Source organism: Hemibagrus wyckioides, linkage group LG05, assembly GCF_019097595.1.
Source record: "Hemibagrus wyckioides isolate EC202008001 linkage group LG05, SWU_Hwy_1.0, whole genome shotgun sequence".
Lineage (NCBI taxonomy): Eukaryota > Metazoa > Chordata > Actinopteri > Siluriformes > Bagridae > Hemibagrus > Hemibagrus wyckioides.
The window spans coordinates 11,878,525-11,902,159 of NC_080714.1; the positions used below are offsets into that span (position 1 = coordinate 11,878,525).

Here is a 23,635-nt window from a genome sequence, read left to right on the forward strand (position 1 = left end):
TTCGAAGTATTGTTCCCTTGTGACATACCAAGCCTTTCTATTGCCATTGATTGCCACTGTGTGTGTGACCCTGTTTAGTTTCTCTGTTGTTTGATTCTTGTGTTTATGATTTGGTTTTATTCACTATTGTTCTTTGATTTCCTTGGATTTGTTTGCTGTGTTTAAAATAAATGCTGCACATGGATTCCAGACCCTCTGCTGCGGGAGTATCATTATGTATTAACACTCACTGTACAGGTAAGTGGTAGCTCAGTGGTTAAGATGCTGGATTACTTATTCAAAGGTTATTCAAATTCCACTATAGCCAAGCTGCCACTGTTGAACCCTTAACCCTCTGTTCAGTTGTATAAATTAGATAAATATTGTTCTGTATAAGGGCATCTACCAAATGCTGTAAATGTACATCTGATCCTATATGCATGTAAGTATGCATTTATTCCCAAAGATAAAAATTCATCAATGTGTTTCATCATGAGAGGAAAAAGTGTTTATTTATTTTCAAAATTACACATTAACTACCACAAGGAAGACTGTTCAGTCCAAGGTGTAGTCTGGTTAGAAAGAAACACAAAACATCAGTAATACATTAGAATCACCGCCACAAATAAATGTTCATGATCTTTTTAAATCAGTTTCAGAAACACATACAATACAAAAAAAGAGAAAAGAAATTGTGGTCCTGACATACAGGACCATTTATGCTTTACACTATTTTTCTCTTTCTTATTCATTCATTTATTGATTGGTTTGTTTGTTTGTGTATTGTCATATTCAAGTAAATTAGTAAGAGTATGAGTAACATCTAAAATGTTTTCACTACTTACAGTAGTTTCCCATGTTCCTCCACAACACCTTCCTCAAACTTTCTCTCACTCCCTATGGTATTATTTTGTATTATTGTCATTATTATTATTATTAATACTTTTTTTTAGTTGCAAGAAAGCAACTGGTTACCTTAGAAGACTAAAAGGTGTATTAAAAGATGTATTAAAAGATGTACCCAAATAACATTATATAAAAAATGACAATATGGTACAGCTAAAATGATGGTAAGATTGTTGAGAGGTAGTCAGTGAGAGAACTCTAACAATGTAACAATGTTGAAAGTCTATCAATTCTATCAGTATAAGGTAATGAAGCCATGTATTGATTTGTGAAATGTATAAATACTCTTAAGCTATATTATATACAAGAATGTTTTTCATTATTCCTCTGAATGGAGACATGCCAAAATAGAGTTCTTATACATACTGGCTTAATTGTAAGACTTGTATATTGTGTTATATAAAAAGGTTTATCCCACTGAATGTGAAACTCACATCGTGATGAAAAAATATTTTCCAAAATTTCCATCATTTTTAATTTATCCCTAAACTCAAGTTGAAAGTAGAAAAGGGAAAAAATGAAATGCATCCCATCTCTAAAATTCCCAAAACTGCCACCTGTAACATAACATAGCTATCTAGAATTAATGGGATTGATGTACTGTCAGACTTTATGTTCCTATGTTCTGTATGCCAAAATGTGTACTTGCAAATGTAGATGAGATATGAAACATATCTATTTGCACATTCACAGAAAATAATATAAAAGACTAATAATTTAAGTGTAATGAACCAAATCTGAGAATGTATTAGTAATTATTAGTAAAATAATGACAGAGACAAAGACTTTTGAGACCAGAAGATTCAAACTTTCAAATGTTCTGCTGAGTGTATTTTGGAAAATGGTAGTTCGTGATGTCTCTGATTGATAAGTCTTTAATTGGTCAGTGTGTCAATGCAGAGATCAATTCGAGGTATCAGAGTGCACACTACCAGGGCCTTCTGTAGGGGAGATCACAGAGGATGGGGTCATAGCATCTTGCCACCCCCCATTAGTCTGCAGCAGAAAACAAAATAAAGAAAACCCATTAACAAATTTTAGAAGAGTGAAGTGACATGAAATTTTGAATTAAAGTAAAATATGTGCAGAAGCATAGTGATTAATTGGGATATCAAAACAATGTTGCTAAAATTACACACTGTTCCACAATTCCTTAAACATCAGGCCAAAGCACATAGAAAATGTAACATAACCATTAAAATTATATAACAAAAATGCTTGAGGGGTGCATTCTTATGACATTGTGTGTTTTTGTGAACATGCTTGTGTACAACTGTTTGTATTGGATGATCCAAGCATATGTGACATGTGTCTTCATATTTTTCAAAGTTTTAATTTTAGGGGTTGCACTTGATTTTGCTGACAGCCATTTCAGTACTTAAAGAGTTACATTACAGTCTTAAAAAGTTAGCAAATATTAGCCTAATCTAGAGCTACATTATGTTAACAAAAGCATTTGAAATGTGCTTTTAGTCTATGATTTTTGTCTGATCATGTGTTACATCATGTTGTGTGCATGTTTTTTTGTTTGTTTGTTTGGTTTTGTGTGTGTCTGTGTGTGTGTGTGTGTGTATTGAGTGCTTGGGGAGGTCATTTGATGTGTTGGAAATTGAGTTCCCAGATTCAGTCAGTATATAAATTTAACTGGCCTTTTTCAGACACATTGTCTTGACTTGGACTGAAATATGAGCGTTAAGAGGAAGTCTGTTTAACCTTTGTGACATGGATCATCCTCTGGTCAAAGAAAGGCTCTTTCTTTGTCTTGTCTATTGGGAGTAGGCAGTCTGACACTTTTATTTTTCTGCCTGGGGGAGTACTGGTGGGGTATGGGGTGTGCACACACACAGAAACACATACAGAGATCTTGTTTTAATGCTAATTGAGTATTGGATTGATTTGTAAAAGTACACTAGATCAACATGGGGATAACAGTGGGGGGGTTAGTGTGTTCTTCAAAATATTCTTCAATAAATTCAGCTAAAATACTTTCATATTGTACAGAAGATACAGCTTAGTGACCTTGGGTTTAACTGGAACATTATTATTAAAGCTGCACATTTACAGCTTCAACGTGCCTCTAACTTTTTAGTACAGTATGCTTTTGCCATACATTTAAATGTTAAAAATGAAGATGCAAGAGATGAGAGATGAGACACCCCAGAAGTTCTAAATATCTGAATGTCTGAATTTCATTTTATATTTCCTTTTCTAGCGAGACTTATCATGTTTGGGTTACAACAAAATATATTTTTGGGTTTGTGACATTGATTTACCAATGTCAGAGTTCAAATCTCAAGTGAAGATGAATCTTAAGTATCTGACTACAGACAATGAGACATATTCAAAAAGTTTGAAAAAAAATTGATGATTATACATTAAGTTAATAAGAAAAAATTTAAATGAAAACCTTTTCATGGGCTTTCAAGTTTAGATTCTTTTGGCGTCAAACATTTGGAAGCCTATGATTCTTTACTGTAGGCCTTAATTAATCTTTTTGTTGAATTTTGTTTATTCTTTGTCAAATTAAGTTATTATTCATTTTGTTTATTTAACTGGGCATAATATCATTAAACATTTCCATTATTAACACTTAGTAAATTACACAAATTTGTCTTTACAATTGCTATTCCCAAAGTGACTTTCAGCCATAGTAAATTGCATCGGAAGTGCAAAATTAATCAAATTATAATGACATTGCCCTGTATTTTACATTTTTAGGTAAAAACATCTCAGACTACACATATTCATTAAGCTAAACACTCAAACATATATAAGACAGGTTACTCTCTGTAGACTCTGTTAGTAAATTGATTGTTTTTACACATGCAAACCTTTAGTACATCAGTGTAAAGAAGGTTTTTGAGAGATGCTTTATTTGTCCCTTTCTGTTGAAGTTTACACTGACACCTTCTGGTGCATCTGTAGAATTATTTAGTTTTAAACAAGATCACACACGTACAAATATGGACACTTTTTTAATTGTTTTAATATGATTATGGTGCTTTTACAAAAATTGCAACACACTTAAATGCTGTACCTAGAGCTGAAACTTAACGCATTCACAAAAATTACATGTTAATGTTAAACATTTTAGAACATGGCAACTTTGCTTTTGCTCATCCATTTTTCAGGTAACCCAAAGAATTGGAAGAGAGAGACTTAAAGTAAATATCACTTAATATTTAGTTGCATAACTACACTTGCAGTAACTGCATACTCCCAGTGCCCCACTTACATCAGCAAACTGTTGCATTCTTCTGTTCTGATGCTTTTCCAAGCTTGTACTGCAGATTCTTTCAGTTGTTTGTTTGGGATTTCTCAGATACACATACTCAGTCTGGTTAAGGTCTGGTTAATGTCTTGGCCAATCTAAAACATTCCACTTTGACCCTGGTGTGTTTTGGGTCATTTTCTTGCTGCATGATGAAATTCCTCCCAATTAGTTTGGAAGCATTTCTCTGTAAATTGGCAGACAGAATGTTTCTGTAGACTTCTGAATTTCTTCTGCTCCTACCACCATGAGTTACATCAACAATAAAGATTAGCAAGACTATTCCACAAGCAGTCATGCATGAACCATGACACTACCTCCACTATGCTTGAGCAATGAGGTGGGAACTTTTGGATCATGAGCTTATGCTTTCGGTCTTACGACTCTGGCCATTCAATCACTTTCTGGATAATATCTTACTCTGTGAATTCCAATCTGGCTTTCCAATTATTACTGCTGATGAGTGGTTTGCATCTTTTGGTATGGCCTCTACAATTCTGCTCGTGAAATCTTTTTTGAACAATGGATTGAATGGAATATGTTGACTCCTGCATTCTGGAGGTTTTTTGATCTGTCATATTCATCTTATTCATCTCAAATCCAAATGCCTTCAGTTTATAGCAAAAAACCAAGATTTGGCATTGCTATTCCAATACCAGTTCCACACTGACATCTTGGAGGGGACTGTATATGAATTTATGCGGGTAAGATCCATTAAGCCTGTGATGTCACTAATATGTACAATAACCCTGTGCAAAAGGCATTCAAGATTATTTGTGGTGTGTCAGAAATCACTTACATCCAAGCCATGTGGACTGTACATGGAGTTGCCCCCCAGATCCTCACTGTATCCTGCTGTCTGATTGATAACATGGCGCAGGGTATCCACCTGAAGAGGAAACAGCAGAAAGTCAAGTCTGTCAAGTTTCTGTATCAGGAATACAAGAAACATCATAAACATATATGATTTGATCTAACATATCAAACACTCAGGTCTAAATAGTGGAGGGATTAAAGGACTGGTTACCCAAATTAAAGATGGAAGCAAAGCAAATGCTAAGGACTAATAAAATAGCAAATTCAGAATTGCAATCCAATGAATTTGAATCTGGGATGATAAAAAAAATATTGTACTTGCCCCTTTATCACTGCCATCCCCTTTCCTCAAGCAGCTAGGCAAAATGTTAAGCACTATGAGCCATGAACCTTACCATTCCTACAGTACAGTATAAGAATTTTTTTTTCTACCATTTTGGCATGATTTTTATGCTAGTTATTTGACATGGTCATTGATGTGAACTCAGCTGATGAATCTGTCATTGTTTACAACATTTGCATCAGGTCATTGGTCAGATGCTATATGTTTCTTTATAACTAATTGTCTACTATGACTATATTTTGAGTAAATGAAATATGAAAATATGTGAAGAGTGTAGATTAATGTTACCTTTTGTACCATTTCTTTCAGAGATATGCAGCTACAAATATTTCCATTAATTGCATAATTGTGTGTTCTGAAGTCAGTAAAAGTACATGATGGAGCATGTTAAAAGAGCAATGGTAACATACCATGAGCAAATTTGTTTGACAGTCATATGTAACAATATTATTATTTGCAACATCATCATCATCATTATTATTATTATTATTATTATTATTATTATTATTATTATTATTATTATTATTATTATTAATATTATTATTATTTCAGAAAACCCTCCTTCCCATTGGAAAATATTTTTCTGGCAATGACAATGTGATCAAAGTAAATCAAATATAGACAAAAACAATTAAACAGAGAAAGGTACAGATGCTTGAAGGAAAGGAAAGTTCCATACACTGAATACCAACCCAAGAGCGAAAGTCAGAGCCAATTGCATTTGCAACATTAACCTTAAAATAGGTTTGTTCCATATGTGGGATCAATTTTTTAACTCTAATAATGTGCTTTTATTGGCTACTGTAAGAAAAAAAAATGATTAAAGGACAATTCTGGATTGTTCAATTGTCTCTACATAGCCGTTCCATCTATCAGTTATCAACAATTAATAACCTTTTGCTAAAATGGGACTTGGGAGAGATCATACAAATCGAGATTTATGAATGTGATTATCTGTAAGTTTTTATGAGGCTGAACTCTGGATGACTATCTAACTAATATAGTCACTGTTCTGTCATACAGTCCCAGTCCCTGAATGTAGAGCCTACCTGTGACTGCACATTGGCTCCGACTTGTGCCCCTTGGTAAGAATCCCCATTCGGATTCTGCATGCTCATGAACATGTCCCCTGAGTTTGGGAGGTTAAAAGAACCTGACGAACCTGGAAAGGAAAGATGTATGTGTCTATATGACTTTGCCATGAGTAAGGAAGAAAAGGGGTTTTACAAACACACACACACGTACATGCACATGCACATACTACAACTACAGCTAGACACCAGACATAAAGCCAAAAAATGCAAGCAACTACAGTAGAGTGTGGCAAGAGTTAAAAGGAGAAAAGAAATGACTAAAAACTGAGCTGACCAATAGTAGGTTCTATAATAATATTCAACCTATGAGCCAAAAACAAACAAACAAAAAAAAACAATAAAATAACATCAAACACATGCACTGGATGGGAATGTGTATGGGAATAGCAGTCTACTTTCCACAGGGTTTTGTATTACTTTCTATTCTAATTAGTGTGATTGCGTAAGCAAGAGCACTCTTGTTATCGTCACTATTTATTATTATTATTCCATTTCCTGGGCGCGCTACTAGTCCTAAATGGTAATAACTAAAAACATGGTTTCAACACTAAAATGTTCATCATGTGGTGCTTAAGTGTGCTATTACTTTTCATGCTGATAAGTATTGTAGTTTATTTTATATTAATTTTAAATGCATTTTTTACGGACTTCACACTTCCTGGTTTCCGCACGGACATTTAAGGAGAGCGCGCACAGTTCGGTTTTTCTCTGAGATGTTCGGGAGATGCCGTAAAAAAGCATGTAAAACATTACTGGTCCTAAACGGTAATAGCTAGAAACATGGTTCCAACGCTAAAATGTTGCCCATGTTGTGCTTAAGTGTGCTATTACTTTTCATGCTGATAAGTATTGTAGTTTATTTTATATTAATTTGTAAATGCATTTTTACGGACTTCACTTCCTGGTTTCCGTACAGTTCGGACTTTCTCGGAGGTTGTCAGTAGGTGCCGTAAACAAGCATCTGTAGATGTCGTAAACAAGCATGTAAAACATTACGGCACTGATCTCAGTAGTGTTATAAGCTGCAGTTTAGCTTATTTGGTAGAGCGCCCGATAATACGATAATAGCTAAAAATATGCTTACAGCGCTAAAATGCTGCTTAGGTGTACTATTACTTTTCATGCTGATAAGTATTATAGTTTTTTATATGGATTTGTAAATGTATTTTTCACGGACTTCAGACCGCTGCTGTGTGTGTGTGTGTGTCTGTGTGTGTGTATGTGTCTGTGTGTGTGTGACGTCAGCTAGAGAGAGTGAAGAGGTTTGTTTTTTTTTTAAGTTGTATCGTCTTTAAACTGACATTTAAGCAGAGCGCACACGCTGGTTCGTTTAGACTTCATATTTTAACTGTAACTTTATTTTGTGTTTATTATTCGATAATTTTTGCAATAGTTTAAGCATGTAAAGTTTTTATATATGTAAGGGAGGCTTGCGCTAGGTGCCGTGCAGCGAGTTGTATAAAGCATGTTTCAACTTGCTTATAAGTCACCTTGCTTTTACTACCTTTACTCCACTGATCTCAGTAGTATTATAAGCTGCACTTTAGCTTATTTGTTAGTGCGCCTGTGCTTAAGTGTGCTATTATTTTTCATGCTGATAAGTATTGTAGTTTATTTTATATTAATTTTTAAATGCATTTTTTACGGACTTCACTTCCTGTACACGCTAGAAACATGGTTCCAACGTTAAAATGTTGCTCATGTTGTGCTTAAGTGTGCTATTACGTTTCATGCTGATAAGTATTATAGTTTATTTTATATGCATTTTTAATTGCATTACGGACTTCAGACCGCTAGTGTGTGTGTGTGTGTGTGTGTGTGTGTGTGTGACGTCAGCTAGAGTGAGGGAAGAGGTTGGACGTCTTTAAACTATTATATATATATATATATATATATATATATATATATATATATATTCATATAACATATATATTCCAATGCTAAAATGTTGCTCATGTTGTGCTTATAAGTATTATAGTTTATTTTAGATGGATTTTTAAATGTATTTTTCAAGGACCTCAGACCGCTACTGTGTGTTTCATCAGCTAGAGTGAGGGAAGAGATTTTTTAAGGACGCATCGTCTTTAAACTGTTCCTACAGCTTGAATTCTTACTCTACAGCCACATAAACTACCTTAAACTTTTTAAACTGTGACTTTAGCTTTTAAATATTATTTGAGCATGTCTTGCAATAGTTTAAGCAACATATTCGCAATCACACTCGCATTTTCTTCTGGAAATGCAACATTCTAGTGGAGTATTGTGTACGGGTTCATGTACTGACAATAAAAACAGATAGAAGCTAATGGAAAAAGGTCAGTACCAGTAAACATGCTGGTTAAAAGTGTGTTTTTGTTCTCTGCAGAATCCATCTGAAATTCTTCATCTTTCATCTGGAATCCTGGATGCAAGAAAAAGGGGATCCCTTTAAATCACTTGCCCACAATCCCTCAAGGACCTGGCCATATCCGCAAAACACTCTTCAGCTTAATATTTTCTTTTAATGGCAGGGGTATACTGCATAATGGTATAATTGTCAAATGCTGCCAATCTTCTAATGTTTATACCTTCATGCACAGGGGTATGGTGAGTAGACACAATCAGAGCAGTATAGAACCATTTTGTTTTTGTTTTTTTCTCTTTTCACTATATACACAACAGCGCTTCAATTTTTAGGCTTAACTTTACTTGTCTTGTGTGGCATGTATGTTGTGGAAGGCACTAAAGTAAAGTGTAATCCTCTAGCCTAATAGAACTTCATGTTATCAAGCAAAGTAGTGCAAGGGATCAGGAAAAGAGATGGCGAATTAGGGGGTAATGGTCCAGGTTCGGTGATGCTTACCAGAATTCGGTGTAGTGGGGGAGTTGGTCTGACTGTTTTGCACAGCAGCAGCAACAGCATGTGCTGCGTTCACAGCAGTTTTGGCAGCATACAGATTGGCCTCCTCTTGGAACTTGCCAATGTTCTTCTTGTAACGGATCCTCTTGTTGCCAAACCAGTTAGACACCTGGAGGAGGAGAAAGTAAAAAAAAGAGTAGGGGGTTGGGAGAGGAGAGGGAAGGGTATCAGATGTCAAGGTGGACAAGGCACTGCACACCACACACTGTGATCGCTTCAAGCTGTTTTGTTCGGGTCCATCAAGTTGATGGTCCCCAGCTTCCTGCAGTAATTTCCATTTGGCTCACAGACTAATTAAGCGATTATCAGACAGAGCTGGTGCACTATTATGAATGAGAGCATGACATGCTTTCTGTTTGTCTCTAGACAAAACTAACACACCAGACACTGCTAGTCAGTGCTGAGCTCAGTAGTTACATTTAGTAGTAGAGTTAGTAATATAATTATAATTTAAATTTAATTAGAAATCATGTAATTACATTCAAGCATGCACTTTTACATATTAAAATAATATACAAGCTTTTAGATTTATATTACACACATTAAAGTAATAAATAAAGTTTCACAATAAACTATTGTATGTAGAAAACATTAGTGTGATTCTACAACTAACCCTACCTCATACATTTACTATAATAATACAAAAATGGAGCACAGTGAAAACAATAAGATCTAGGTCACATGGGCACCAGAAGTGTCAATGCTTGCACAGCAATAAATGTGCAATGATAAAGAGATTATAGGTTGTTTCTTAATAGCCCTATACATTACAGAAGCCTGCCACTGTGACTATTTCTTCTGTCATAGTGCTGCAACAACTGGGCCAGGCAGAAGCCCAAACCCCTTTAATGAAGCTTTATTTAATTTCCTCCTCTGCATTTCCTGTTTAATATCTTTAAGAGCTGCAGCCATGCTATGCCAAAGCTAGTGAATTTACATGGCATCCGATCAGTCCTACCCCACCATGTCACTGCGTTTCTAAATCTTTAATATCTAGGCAATTAAAATTAATGACCGCTTGGCCAAAACTCCCACCCGTTGGCAGCCATTTGCCTTGACATCAATTGTTTGATGGGTTTACCTAGAGGTTAAACTAACAAGCAATGTTTAATCAGATATAATGAATGCAATAGCCATCATCCTTTTTGGCTAATCTGCTTTACTGCTTCTAGGGGCCAGGGTAAAATTCACATTTAGGTATTAAGCTTTGGGAAGCTTTACTAAGTATTCAGCCAAATAGAGCAATATGTTTTACATTGTGCCCCAGAATATATGTCTGAAGTTTGTATTCATAAATATTTATAAATATTTTACTCAGAAGGAAAAATATATTTAAAGGTATAAAGTAAAACTGTTTTAAAAGGAGGTATACAGACTTACACTTTGTTCTTGGTCAGTCTGCTTGTGTTTTTTTGTGCATGTATATTTTAAAGGTATTCACAAGACCACCAGGACTCAGTCCACTAAACAGGCTATATCAATGATAAGTTCCTGTATCCAATATATTAACCTGGTATGCTGAAGAAATCTCATATCAGAAATTATCTTCCAGACTCACTGGAAAACATTCACTGAAAAGTCAATATGGATTATCTATATGGAAATGTATATGTTGCTTAAGGATATGTGGAAGAGAGATGAATGAAATGACAAAAAAAAAAGGTTCACATAATATTCACTGAGTGAATACACACACTTAAAACTGTTTGTAGCTTCTGTCAAATTATTTAAATGTAAAGTTAAACCAAAATAGCAATGTTGAAAATAATCAGATAAAAACTATACTATATTCACTGTATAAAATACAGCTCTCCATCCTTATGCCTTGCTCCATAAGCTGATAAAGTTATTGCAGCAGAACAGGATAGGCTTATATACTATCAGATTTGTACATCTTTTCTTAAAGAAACTCATGCAACATGATCCACATTAAAGGAAAATAAAACTGTCATAGCAGTATTCAGTAGCTGTTAAATAATCAATAATTCGTTCATTATATTAAATAATAAAACATTTATAAGCTGAAATGTAGATGAGTGCCAGTTGTTTAAACTTCAAGATTATCAGAGTAGAAGAACTAAGCCTAAATGTCAACTGCCAAACATTCTCACTTCTACTTCAGCTCAGTCTACAAATTTAATAAACTACATATACTATTATTAAACATATTTCTCGATAATGATACTATACTTGAAATAGTCTTGTTCTATTGATTCGTCATAATCATTAGAATAAGAAACTTTAAACCTCTGAAGTAAAAGCATGTATAACAATCTATGAATAATATTTCATTTTGATGAGCAATAATCTTATAATAATTAACACTTTGTAAATATCCTGAACATGTAAAAATGTATACATTTCATTTTGTTTGCAGAGTAGAGTTTTTCAGTGCTTCGGCTTTTAACAAGATGACCATCAAAATCCTAAGTTTGTGTAAAACGTCTTGAACAGTGAAGACTAACTTGGTAGCTTTCAAATAAAAGGTATTAGTAAATAAATAAATATATTTTTATAAGTGCATTTTACTGGTGTTCAGGTAAATAAAGTAGAGTGAAACACATACGTGTACTCTTCATACTTTGGACACATTAAATAAATAAAAAAATGAAGAAGTTTCCATATTACAGTACTGGCCATTGTGTTTCTGAAATAAAAGATGCTCAAAATAGTGTGGTTTTATAAAACTTTAGCTTGATCTTCTTGTGTGCTCTTCAAATATGTTCAATAGAAGTTTGTCAAAGCCACTTCAATTCCTGATGTACTTTGGTTGGCTGGCTCATTTCTATGGTTATGGCATGTTTGTAGGCAAAGATTTCTCCAACTACAATGCAAAGGTTCCAAGGCCCCAACATTCTAAGGGCAGCATACTTGTGCAACATAGAATAACTGAATATGGATCCTAACTCTCAAATACATTAGATATTTTCTAGGAAAAATAAATACTGGTACCCCCCATTGTCAATGTGTCACAGTTATGTAAATAAACTGGGACTTGTGATTAAGGAAGAATTTGCAGTGTTTATTAGCTAATTTAATCTGACTTGAGTAAAAGCAGGTGAAATGGACCCAAAATGCTGGGTGTCACAAAAGAGTGTCACATACATTACTAGGGTGGTGACATTTGTGTTTACAAAAAGTGGTGTTTATATATATATATATGTGTATATATACATATATATATATATATATATATATATATATATATATATATATATATATATATATATATATATCTAAACAAGACTAAAACAAGAGTGGAACAGGAGAAATCTGACATACCTGTGCCACTGTGATGGTGCTTCCCACCCCCTGAAGGCAAAAAAAAATGGCTTTTACAGTATCTCACTCCTCGGTGGCCCTCCACAACCCCCTCCCCACAGAAAAAATAGACATTTACACATGACAAAACAATTTTTGTAGAACATGCTGGGACCTGCAGGCTAACATTAGACATAATAAAACACCACAAATGTGGCTTCATGTGCTAAAACAATTTTTCTCTGTGGGGAAATGGATGAGGGGACACAACTGCCTTCAGGTATATGCTAGTGTTTTGCGAGTGGGAGAGTCACTTTGGTTGTGACATTCCATCTAGCCATCTGTCACTTTTACAAACAGCCACAAACATGCAGGAATGCACTCACATGAAAGGCACAACATCTAACATGGTATTTTACAAACAGTGGTGCATGGGATAATATGGCTACAGGCTGGTCTTCCCTTAAAACCCAGTGCAGCTAAACGATGAGAGCAAAAAAAGGTCCAGTCTTAAACTCAGACTCTCAACTATGCCAGCCTTCAGTCTCCATAATTTAAAGAATTATTTTTTAAAATATGTACTTATAAGGAACACACTGCTTTGGGGGATTTGCTTAGTCATTATGTGAACCTTGGTACATCTCTGTATGTTTAGGCCAGTGGGGAACTGATTGGAATGGCAAGGTCTCACCTGTGATACTGTAATGCTGCACTTTTTAGCCAGTTCTTCTTTGGCTTCTTCACTGGGGTAGGGATTGCTGAGGTGGGAATAGAAGTACTCATTCAAGATCTCTGTGGCCTGCTTGCTGAAATTACGTCTTTTTCGTCTGAGATGGGGTGAAGGAAGAAGAAAAGAAGAAGAAATTAAAGAATAACAAAAATGTATGTTTCAGCTGAGAAAACTGTACTCTGTCTGACTCAGATAACTGAATAATTAATAATAGTAGAAAAAGCATTGTTATCTCTCCTGAATGGTGCCTTCTCTGTCTTTTGTGTCTCTTTTCCTTGCTTAAGCCTTGCTGCTGATACGACATCCTGTTTAAGGCCTTTCAAATGAGCACCAGCTATGACCAATAGATATTTGAGCATTCTTTTCATACTTAACTACTTCTTTTTTTTAGCCATTCACAACATTTAAACAGTATTGAAATTCTTGATATTTCTGACATTTTCTTCTTTGAACAGATAGGGTCTTGCTCTTATGTTTAGTAGAAGTACATGCGTCAACTCAGGCAGACAATCCATAATTTCCTCAGCATTTTTAGATTTGAGATCCAGCAAACACAAATGACTTCACTGTATTACTGCAGATATCTAAAGATGCATAGCTTGGTAATGCTCAGGCCATCTGCAACACTGCCATGCATTATATTTAATTTCAATAACAACTAGAGGTATGGATGGGTGTGTTGGGGATGGTGGAGGGAATGAATTTTAGCCTTTTCTGACAGAATTCAGATATACTCTATGGATCAAACTCACAAAGCTTCATTCAAACACAGACCTGGCATCAAGGAAGCGAGACCTCAGGATCATGACAGCTTCACAGGTGCTTTGTTTAAGCTGCATCTGAATGGAACTGAACTTGCGATGGATGATGCTGACCATACGCTCAATTTCTTTGGGAGAGATGGGCCGTGTACGTGACTGCTCCCGCAATAGGTTCATCACGTGGGTTGTGAACTCATTACATGCCTGAGGTAGACATCAGATAATAATGATTGTAATATATATGACTTTTTTATAAGTAGTTTGATAGCCTGGAGGTTTGAAAATAAGCCACTGGACCTTGGACAAAGCTTTTGGACCTTGGACCTTTGGACAAAGGAAAGGAAAGGCCAATTAGTTTGTTTTTGTTATTAACTGAAGGCTTTGGGGTTTGAGATCAAAAGGTGAATGCGAGAAGAATTTCAGATTTCATTTTCTTATATTTACATCTATATCTGTTAAACAACTTAAAATGTGTCACCTTTGGTGGCACCCATTTATTAGGTGAGAAAGTGTATTGGAACTGTTTTTAAGTAAACTGAAGTTAACATTGCTTAATATTAGTTGAATATCTGCTACTTGCAATTCCAGTAATATAAAATATGTTTGTATCACTGTTTGTATCAAACCTGCAACCCATTAACATAAGCAAATCGTTGTTGCTAAATTCTTCTTTTGTGATGCTTTTCCAGTTATGAACAAAGAGCCCTTTCCAGAATCATCAGTGAAAGCCCAAGTCATGACACTTCCTCCACCATGCTTGACTAATAAGCTTGTATGTTCTTTTTCCACACTTTGGCCTTTACATCACTTTGGTAGAGGTTAATCTTGATTCCAGATGTTTTCTGGTTCATCACTACATGTATTTTTTTGTTATTTCAATCTGGCCTTCAATTCTTACTGCTGACATGTGGTTTGTGTCTTGTGGTATGGCTATATTTATATTCCTGTTTTTGAATTTCGATTGTAAGACCTTCACCCCTACACTGTGCAGGCTGTTTTCACTGAAAGTGGTTTTAGGGTTTTTTCTTCACAGGTAAAACCCTGGTCTCAAAGCAATAGTAAACATTCAGCACTATTAATTATTTACACAATCAATCTAACAATCAGTCTAATGGGTGGATTGAGAAAAAGAGGACATGTTGTTTAACACATCTAGATGAAAATATTATGAAAAAAGAATGTGATTCGAAGGGACTCTCCATGTTAAAAGCCAGATAGATGCTTACATTTTATATATGTTAATTCAAACAGTCAATTATAGTCAATAGGTCCCTGAGCGCACCTGGCAATAGCTAGGACACATATGGAATGCTTTGTCCAAGGATCAATCCATTTGATTGACCCTGACCTGTTCATATTTTTCCAGTTCTGTATGGTAGATTTGTCTGATCTGTGAGAGTTTGGCCCTGTAGTCTGAGTGTTCAATGGAGTTGTCAGTAGGGCTTCCTGATGCTGTTGCAGCTGCTGTCACACTGGCTGATCCACCGCCTTTCTCTGGGCCAGCCACCCCCTCTGCCAGCAGCATATTGTCCAGACGCATAAGCTGAGGATCTGGAGGGTCCTCCTCCTGTGCCCCTCGAATACTCAGACCTGAAAAGACACAAACGTCCTAATGAATCAGTTGCAGCTGACCTGGTTGGGATAATTTCTCATGCACCTTTTAAATGTAATTCTTAGAAATGCAACTTTCTTTTATCTGATTTTTAAGGAAATACTTGCCAGGTATGGGGAGCCCATGCATACTTGTGCTTTCACAAATTATTCAAATCATGCAATTCAAATCAATTCAAAAAGGATGCAAAAAATGTACAGTGAATGAGTAGAGGAGCATTTTGATCGAAAAGCCTGTTTGTATGCCCTTGAGAATGAGCAGAGGTTCAGACCTAAATGGATGCACCTTTAGGAAGCAAAGAACGGCTTGCATAAAAGTGATAATTTCTTACAATAGAAATAGTGTTACGCATTTTAATGAGTGCCCTTTAACTAGCAAATGCAAAATGACAGTGGCTCAGAATGATGATACTGCTGTAAAAATGCTGGATGATATAACTGTAAAAAATAAAGTCATCCCTGAGCAACAGAAATCTCTAGATAAAAAGACAGGAAGAGGCTTGCAGTGCTGAGGGAGTGTCGAAAGAGCCTCTAGGTATGAATTTGTTTTCCCTCTATTCCACAGTATTGCCTTTTCTTATTTACATACCACAAAGCAGATACCATGTGTTTATTCACCAGCCAGTATGACAGTGACACACAACAACTGACACACAGTCAACAGCAAAATAGGAAATTTTGTGTGTCTGTGTGTAGAGGGGTGTGCACGGCTTCTGCTCAAGTGCTGTTATATTTTGTGGTTAACAAAGTGTGTTATTATACAGTGTAGCTCTGCTCTCAGCACTGAGCCGGCTGCTCCATACACATGTAAATTTGTGGTCAATATGAAGGAGAAGGATTGCTCATTATGTTTCCTTCATAATCTTTATGATCCTCGAAATAGTAAAGAGCCATCAAGATTGATGACAGTCTTCCTCATCAGTGCCAATTCTTTCTCTATTTTCTCCCAATCTGTTTAATGAACACAATCCAAGCATGAAAATAATGAACCATCAAAAGGGTAAGAAGTCTCTTTATTATAATATACTTTAATCAAGACTGTAACATATATTTGATAACGACAATGCTGAAAGATTGAAAAAGGAAACAATCCTGCTTTGTTTCTGCCTGATGTCTCATGAATTTGTTTTCATAGCCCACCGCCGTTCTGTCACTTTTCTTCCTTTTCTCCTCCCGTTCTTTTCTCCTGTTACTATCTTTCAGAAACTCCTAATAAGTCCTCACTCATCAATGGAAAATGCATTACTGCTTGACCATACATACAGTACATATGTATATACACCGATCAGCCATAACATTATAACCACCTGCCTAATATTGTGTTGGTCTGCTGTCACAGGTTCACCAGTGTTCCTTCCTTGGACAACTTTTGATAGATACTGACCACTGCAGACTGGGAACACCCACCCATATATATTTACTTAACTTTTTATCTAACTTTTTTTGTGAGATCTTCCTTGACCTTAAATATGATAGAGCAACCAACAAAATTGAATAAGAAACAAAGAGACATATTTTAGAGAAAAAAAAAGAAAAATGTATTAGAGATAAAGAAAGAAAATCCTGATTAGCCAATTTTATTATACTTATGTTCCCAATCTAACAAACTGCAAAAATCTCCCATGTGCACAGCCCTCTTTTAGTCATTCCATTGGTTTTTAAAAAGATTTAGATTTGGCCCTGACAGGCTTTCTTCTCCTAAAGCCAATACTTTGTTGACATGAAATTGCGTTTGAAACTTAACCATTATTGCGCTGGAAAGACTAGTTTCTCTTAATCTTCAGCTGTCTAACAGTGATGACTAAATAGATATTTGGAGGTATTTGGAGCTATCCCCATTTAACTTGACTAGAGCCCAAGTTCTACCCAAACAGAACCTGCCTTGTAAGCATATTGCTGCCACCTTTATGTATGGAGTTTATGTTGTGCCAAACAAATATTTGCCATACACTTTGCCATCTGTGATGATGAAGGCAGGTTAAATCGTTTTTTCAGGAAGAACATCATCTTGTTTAGACACCCTACACCATGGCTCAGAAATGTGAAGAATGTGAGAGATTGTTGTCACCTACAGTGAACAGTGACCAGTTCTATATATGACCACCTAATACTCTCAGGATACTGAATACAGCTATCACTATAAATAAACAAACCTCACAGAATGTGCCAGAGATTATAGCTACCAGTAAGTAAGTAACCCAGTGTTGTACCTTTCAGTAAGTGCTTGTATGTCCTAGGTATGAGGCCATGTAGCTTAATGGACTAAGAGGCCAAGGATGAATGAGGTTGTTTGTGGGAGACACCACTTGGCCATTTAGAACATTGCGATGTCAGAATATCATGCTAAGGCTACAGAAGGAACAATGGGACCCTGCTCCACTGCATTATCTGCACACACAAACACACACACGTGCACACACACACACACACACACATACACACACAGGCCCCTTCTATGTACTCCCAACCACAGTTTGTTGGAAGAGAAAAGAAACTTGTCCGAAGTCTGTCAGATCTCACTGCAGCAAGATAATTACTATGTTAGGTGGGTGGTACATGTAAAAGTTGAATGCCAGGACCTATGGTTTCCCAGCAGAACATTGCTCAGAGCATCACACTGCCTCCACTGGCTTGTCTTCTTCCCATAGTCAATCCTGGTGATACCTCTGCACATCTAATTGCATTGATTGAGCTCTGCCCAAGCTAATGATTCGAAAGAGAATTTAGTTCCTGTGAATATCTACAGAGCTTTCTCATTACAGCACTCTGTTCATTGAATGGAGAAAAAGAAAGAGCGAGGGAGGGAGGGAGGCATGAAGGGCGAGAAGGGATGGAGGGAGGGAGTGAGGGAGGGAAGGAAAGAGAGAGAATTAAAGATCTAGTCTGCCATGTTAAACTGGTCTCAGTTTCAACGATGGAGGAAATGTGAAACCTTGGTACTAGTGATCAGTGAACAGGGACAAAATACTCACACTTACTGGATATAATGTGCAACCTTTTATAAATTATGTACTTACGCCTTAAATTGGTCCTCTCACTGCTGAGTTACCTGAAGGTGAACATTTATACTGGCAAATAAAACAAAACATTACACTGTCCTCACCTTCTCATGTTCTCTAAATTAGTCTGTATGTAAGAGTTTAAAACAAATCAAACCTTAATATCTACATGGCAAAGAGAGTGCTAAGGTAAAATGTGCTCAGGCTTGCTTTCTCTCATATACTTGTAGAACAGTTAACACACCACTGACATATTAATGTCAAATAAGCAATTCCAAAAGTAATGACAGACTAAGTACCATACCTGAGAATGCACTGAGGGGAGGCTAAAATGTGGTTTCCTGCTGAAAAATCGACAAAGTTTGAACCTTGGACTTGTCTAGTAGCTACTCTGAATGTAACAGAAAAGAGAGAAGCCATGTCTCTTTTCTGTTACATTCAGAGTTCTAGAAACTCTAGGCTAAGCTCATTGCACTACTGCAATGCCTAACAATGCACAAGGGCTAATTTGGAGAGAGAGTGAGAGAAAGGTGTGTCTGTGGTGGATGATGCTGATGATAGGCATCTATGATCTATGTGAACTGAATGATAAGCTAATCAGGACTTCAGCCATTGATGTGTGTAACATTGTAACGTACGTATACACACACAAACATATAGATAGACAAAGAGAGCACAAGGTGGCAGCAGGAAAATAAGGTACTGTCAGTTCACATAGGCCTTGTCTTTCATAGATGTTGCATTTCCTCTGTCAAGGGAGGAATCTCTGACAAAGAGGCGGAGACAAGAAAGGGAACAGAGAATATGGACAGGAACAGAAATCCCAAAACAAACATACTGTATACTGTATCATTTTACCAAGCACACACAAAATTAATCAATGAACAGCTGAGAGTATGTGAAATCACCATCACTGTCAAATGATGTAGCTTTTTATTTTTTTGTGCTGCTTTTATTTTATTCAGTTTATTATTATTATTATTATTATTATTATTATTATTATTATTATTACTGTACACTATTGTTGTACTGCACACATATTCACATTTATATGTAACTTACCATACATACACAACACAGGCCATTCCTTTACAGGAGAGGTTAATCAAAGTAAATACAATATGTACTCATTAATTCCAGAATGCTCTATGCCTTTTCATTTACATAGCTTGATATACACTGCATGCAACAAAATAATATTCATAAGATAAGAGAGTCAGAGCATCTGCATGTTTGTATGCCTACATGTGTTAGGGTGTGTTGATACATAACAATAGCAGCTTCAAAAACATTAAACTGGCTGTGATTCAGTGCCAAAGAAATTACTTTTTGCACTAGCATCCTCTGCATTAGACTTGACAGTACATCATTTAGATGTGACTACAGTGGAACCATGGCAAATATTTCCACTGCCTCAAGCAAATAGCAAATGGAGAAAGGGAAGGGGTATCTCCAAAGGCTGTGCCTTTTTTCCCTAGGGAAGAATACGCTTCAAAATTGCATATTAACAATGTCTTGTCTTGTGCATCTTGAGGCTGGGAACCTACAGAGCCCCAATTACATAAAAAAGGCAAACCCACTTGCTGACAAAAAATCTGACAAAGATATAGGACTGTCTTTAACATACTTTGAATGTTGCTTCCCTCCTTCTGCACTCACACCCTGCTAATCCACTGCTAATGATCATCAGGAGACACGAGTTTTTGGATAAGGATAAGGAGAGCAAAGCACTCAACCCCACCTCCTGAGTGCCCGTTGACAAAATAGTACATGCCCACAAGCCTACATCAAAGGACCATTTAAAACAGTACCCACCTCTGCCAGTTCTGGACACCCAGGCATATCCAAAACAATCAAGCTTGTGCAGAACACCTTCTGGTGTCCCATGCTGGTGGCCGATGTGAAAAGGTCTGCTCCGTCTGGGCATAATCCAAGACACCCCGTCAGTTTCCCTCAGGCCTGCCTTCCTCTGCTGCAACGCCCATGGTCCCACATGGTGGTGGACTTTGTTACAGATCTAGCCAGCTCTCACGGCCATATCTCCATCCTGGTAGCCCCTCAAGGGCCTTACAACTGCCATGGAAAAGGCCAAAGCATTTTTTGACCACATGTTCCGGAACTACAGCCTGCCAGAGGACATAGTATCTGATCGGGGACCCCAGTTTATATGCCGGGTATGGAGAGACTTCTGTAAGAGTTTGGGGGTCAACACAAGACTCACCTCTGTCTACCACCCACAGAGAAATTTATTTTAGAATTCCAGCAGGTTAAAAGTTTACATACACCAAGATGACAAACACAGAAAACACAGTCTGAAGATGCCTGTGCATGGTGGGTCAGGGCTGTTTTGGCAGCAAAAGGGGGACCAATACAATATTAGGCAAGTGGTCCTAATGTTATGCCTGATTGGTATTTTGGTATTATGACCAAAGCATTCCCAGGTTCTAAGTCTCATCAAACCATAACACAGTATTCCATGGTATTGGGAAACTGGGTGTATTTTTGCAAACTTGAGCCAGGCTTAGATTTTTTTTGTTGTTAAAAAAGGATTTCGTCTTGCCAGCCTTCCATGCAATCCTTAGAGATCGTTGTATCTTGAAGGGAACAACCAGTACTTTCCTGAAATCGCTGCAATTCCTTTAATATTACTGTAAGCATCTTGGTAGCCCCCTGACCAGTTTTCTCTTGGACTTCCCATTAATTTTAGAGGGATCCTGTTCTTAGCATTCTCATTGTTGTGCCATATTTTCACAACTTATTGATTACTGTTTTTACAGTGTTCCAGTGGTATATACAGTGGTATATACAGTGGTATATTCCGGTGGGATATACAGTGGTATATTCACTGTCTTGGAATTTTTTTACAACCCTCACCTAATTGATATTTTTCAACAATGAGATCCTGTATCTGTTTGTAAGCTCTTTGAGGCCCATGGCTTTTCAGGTTGGATGTTACCAAAAGATGTTAGAAATAAATCCTATAGGAAAAGCTGTACTGTTTTTGCGGTTAATCGTAACTTTAATTCATGGCAGGTATATACTGATTACTATTTTACAATGTGATTGGTTGATTATAAACACTACCACATTCCCACTTATAAAAGGGTGTGCACACTTATGCAATACATTTTTTTATTTTTGAAAGATGATTGATTCTTTTTGTTTTTTCACTTTAATATTAAGGTTGCCATTTCACAATAAAGGCGGAAAAGGTCTATGAATGATTTATCTTGGTTTCATTTTTTCCATCACAAAAACCTGACATTCGAGGAAAGGTAGACTTTTTATATGCAATTCGTATGCCTTCTGTGTTCTATGTATGTGTCACGTCCGGGACCCCCGCCTGCGCGGGGCTCGAACCTGGACGTCCGCGGTGTTGCGTGTACATGCCTGCACACTGTGAAAGGAGACCCATACGCAGGAGTCAGCGAAGCGCTGCTTTTGTTACATAAACACAGGACAGGGGACAACTAACTTAACTTTAGACATGGCATGGTATAAAATAAAACAAAACACTAATCTAAACCATAACCTGGACATAGCAAACCATGGCAAAACAAAACCTGGCACAGATAACAATCACTGACAAAGACATGAACACAAGGATCCCTATTTATAGGGATAAACATTAGGGTTAATGGGATACAGGTGACACAACAGGAATGAGAACAATGGGAAGGGCATAGTACAAAAGACACACAAAGAAGCAGGCTTCCAAGGTTCACCAGCTGTTCCTGACAGTATGTCTACTGTTTATTTATTATTATTTATTTATTTTTTGTCTACTTTTCTGTTCTGTTAATATTTTATTTACATTTTTATATATTGTGTTTCACTGTAATGTTTTGTACACTTGCCTAAGAATAAAAAATGCTTGTATGTGTGAGCATACTTGGCATTAAAGCATATTTTGATTCTGAAAATACATAATACAGAATACAGAATTTTTAGAGCTTCTCCTCTCACCTTTTCCCTTTCCTAGTCCCACTTATTTTCACTGACTTGTGCTGGCAGTTGCAGTCTGGGTGTGAAAAATGAGCAAGCTTAACCACTGTGTCCATCTTTTTAATAAGCTTTGGTTAAGATGGCCTGTGTAAATGAGTTCAATCCTGCCAGTAGGGCTGAGGGTAGAGGTTTATTCTAAAACTGAAGACAAGTGTAAATTTTATTTATTACAGCAAATATCAACATCATTTATGATATTTACTCTATTTAATCGTTTTGTTGTAGTCCCAGTTTGCAGATTTATATATGAATGTATATGATAAGATACCTTATCTAAAAATGTATTACTTATAGATTAATGTATCTGAAAGACTCTGAGTAAAGTTCCATGCCAGAGCAGATGGGTGTAAAAGCACCATGATTTTGGCCAGTATTGAGGCAACTGTATGAAAGGGATACATATATAAGACAGTTCTTTTCACAATCTCACAAGTTGCAAGCATATTACTGGCTGCTTAATCTAACAGCACCAGATATTCATCCACCAACTATATCTGTCAGCTTTAATGTATTCAATTTAACCATTTAAACCATAAAGATCTGCAACAGCTGGAGGGAAAAACATACTTTTGCCAGTGTTTGCAAATGAAGATGCTGCTTATTATGCTTGTAAGCTTCTTTAGCTATCATTTGTGGTCAAATCATTTCTTCTTCCTCTTCTCTCAATACAATAATTCCCTTTCTTGCTATCTAACCAGACACACAATCATACTAGACAACATAAATACAAACTCTCAGAATATAAAAACCCTCACCTGACCTCAGGTGCATCAGGATTGGGAATATAAAAACACTTTAGAAAAGCAAATAAACTACATAGTTTAATACTTGTGGACACCTTACCATCACATTTGTATGTGGGCCATCCTATTGCCACACAATTAGAAGTATACAGTCTTTGAATGCTGTAGCACTACAATTCCCTTTATTGGATCTAAGGGGCCTAGCTTAAACATGATC

At 36.4% G+C, this 23,635-nt stretch overlaps 1 protein-coding gene across 9 annotated transcripts in view; it reads right to left on the reverse strand.

The window, feature by feature from the left end:
* Nucleotides 1–472: 472 nt before the first annotated feature.
* The window catches only part of pbx3b (pre-B-cell leukemia homeobox 3b), an 88,179-nt gene continuing 65,016 nt past the window's right edge, over nucleotides 473–23,635 (reverse strand). For 2 of the 9 annotated variants that reach the window (XM_058390083.1, XM_058390084.1), the window contains exons 4-12: nucleotides 15,409–15,650; nucleotides 14,074–14,264; nucleotides 13,261–13,396; nucleotides 12,591–12,620; nucleotides 9,252–9,417; nucleotides 8,733–8,810; nucleotides 6,365–6,477; nucleotides 4,956–5,045; nucleotides 473–1,881 (exon numbers count right to left, since the gene is read on the reverse strand). In XM_058390083.1, the coding sequence (XP_058246066.1) occupies nucleotides 1,789–1,881; nucleotides 4,956–5,045; nucleotides 6,365–6,477; nucleotides 8,733–8,810; nucleotides 9,252–9,417; nucleotides 12,591–12,620; nucleotides 13,261–13,396; nucleotides 14,074–14,264; nucleotides 15,409–15,650 (1,139 nt within the window). In that variant the 3' untranslated portion in view covers nucleotides 473–1,788. The remainder of the gene's footprint in view (nucleotides 1,882–4,955; nucleotides 5,046–6,364; nucleotides 6,478–8,732; nucleotides 8,811–9,251; nucleotides 9,418–12,590; nucleotides 12,621–13,260; nucleotides 13,397–14,073; nucleotides 14,265–15,408; nucleotides 15,651–23,635) is intronic. The other 7 variants (XM_058390086.1, XM_058390087.1, XM_058390089.1 and 4 more) reach the window with 7 other exon arrangements.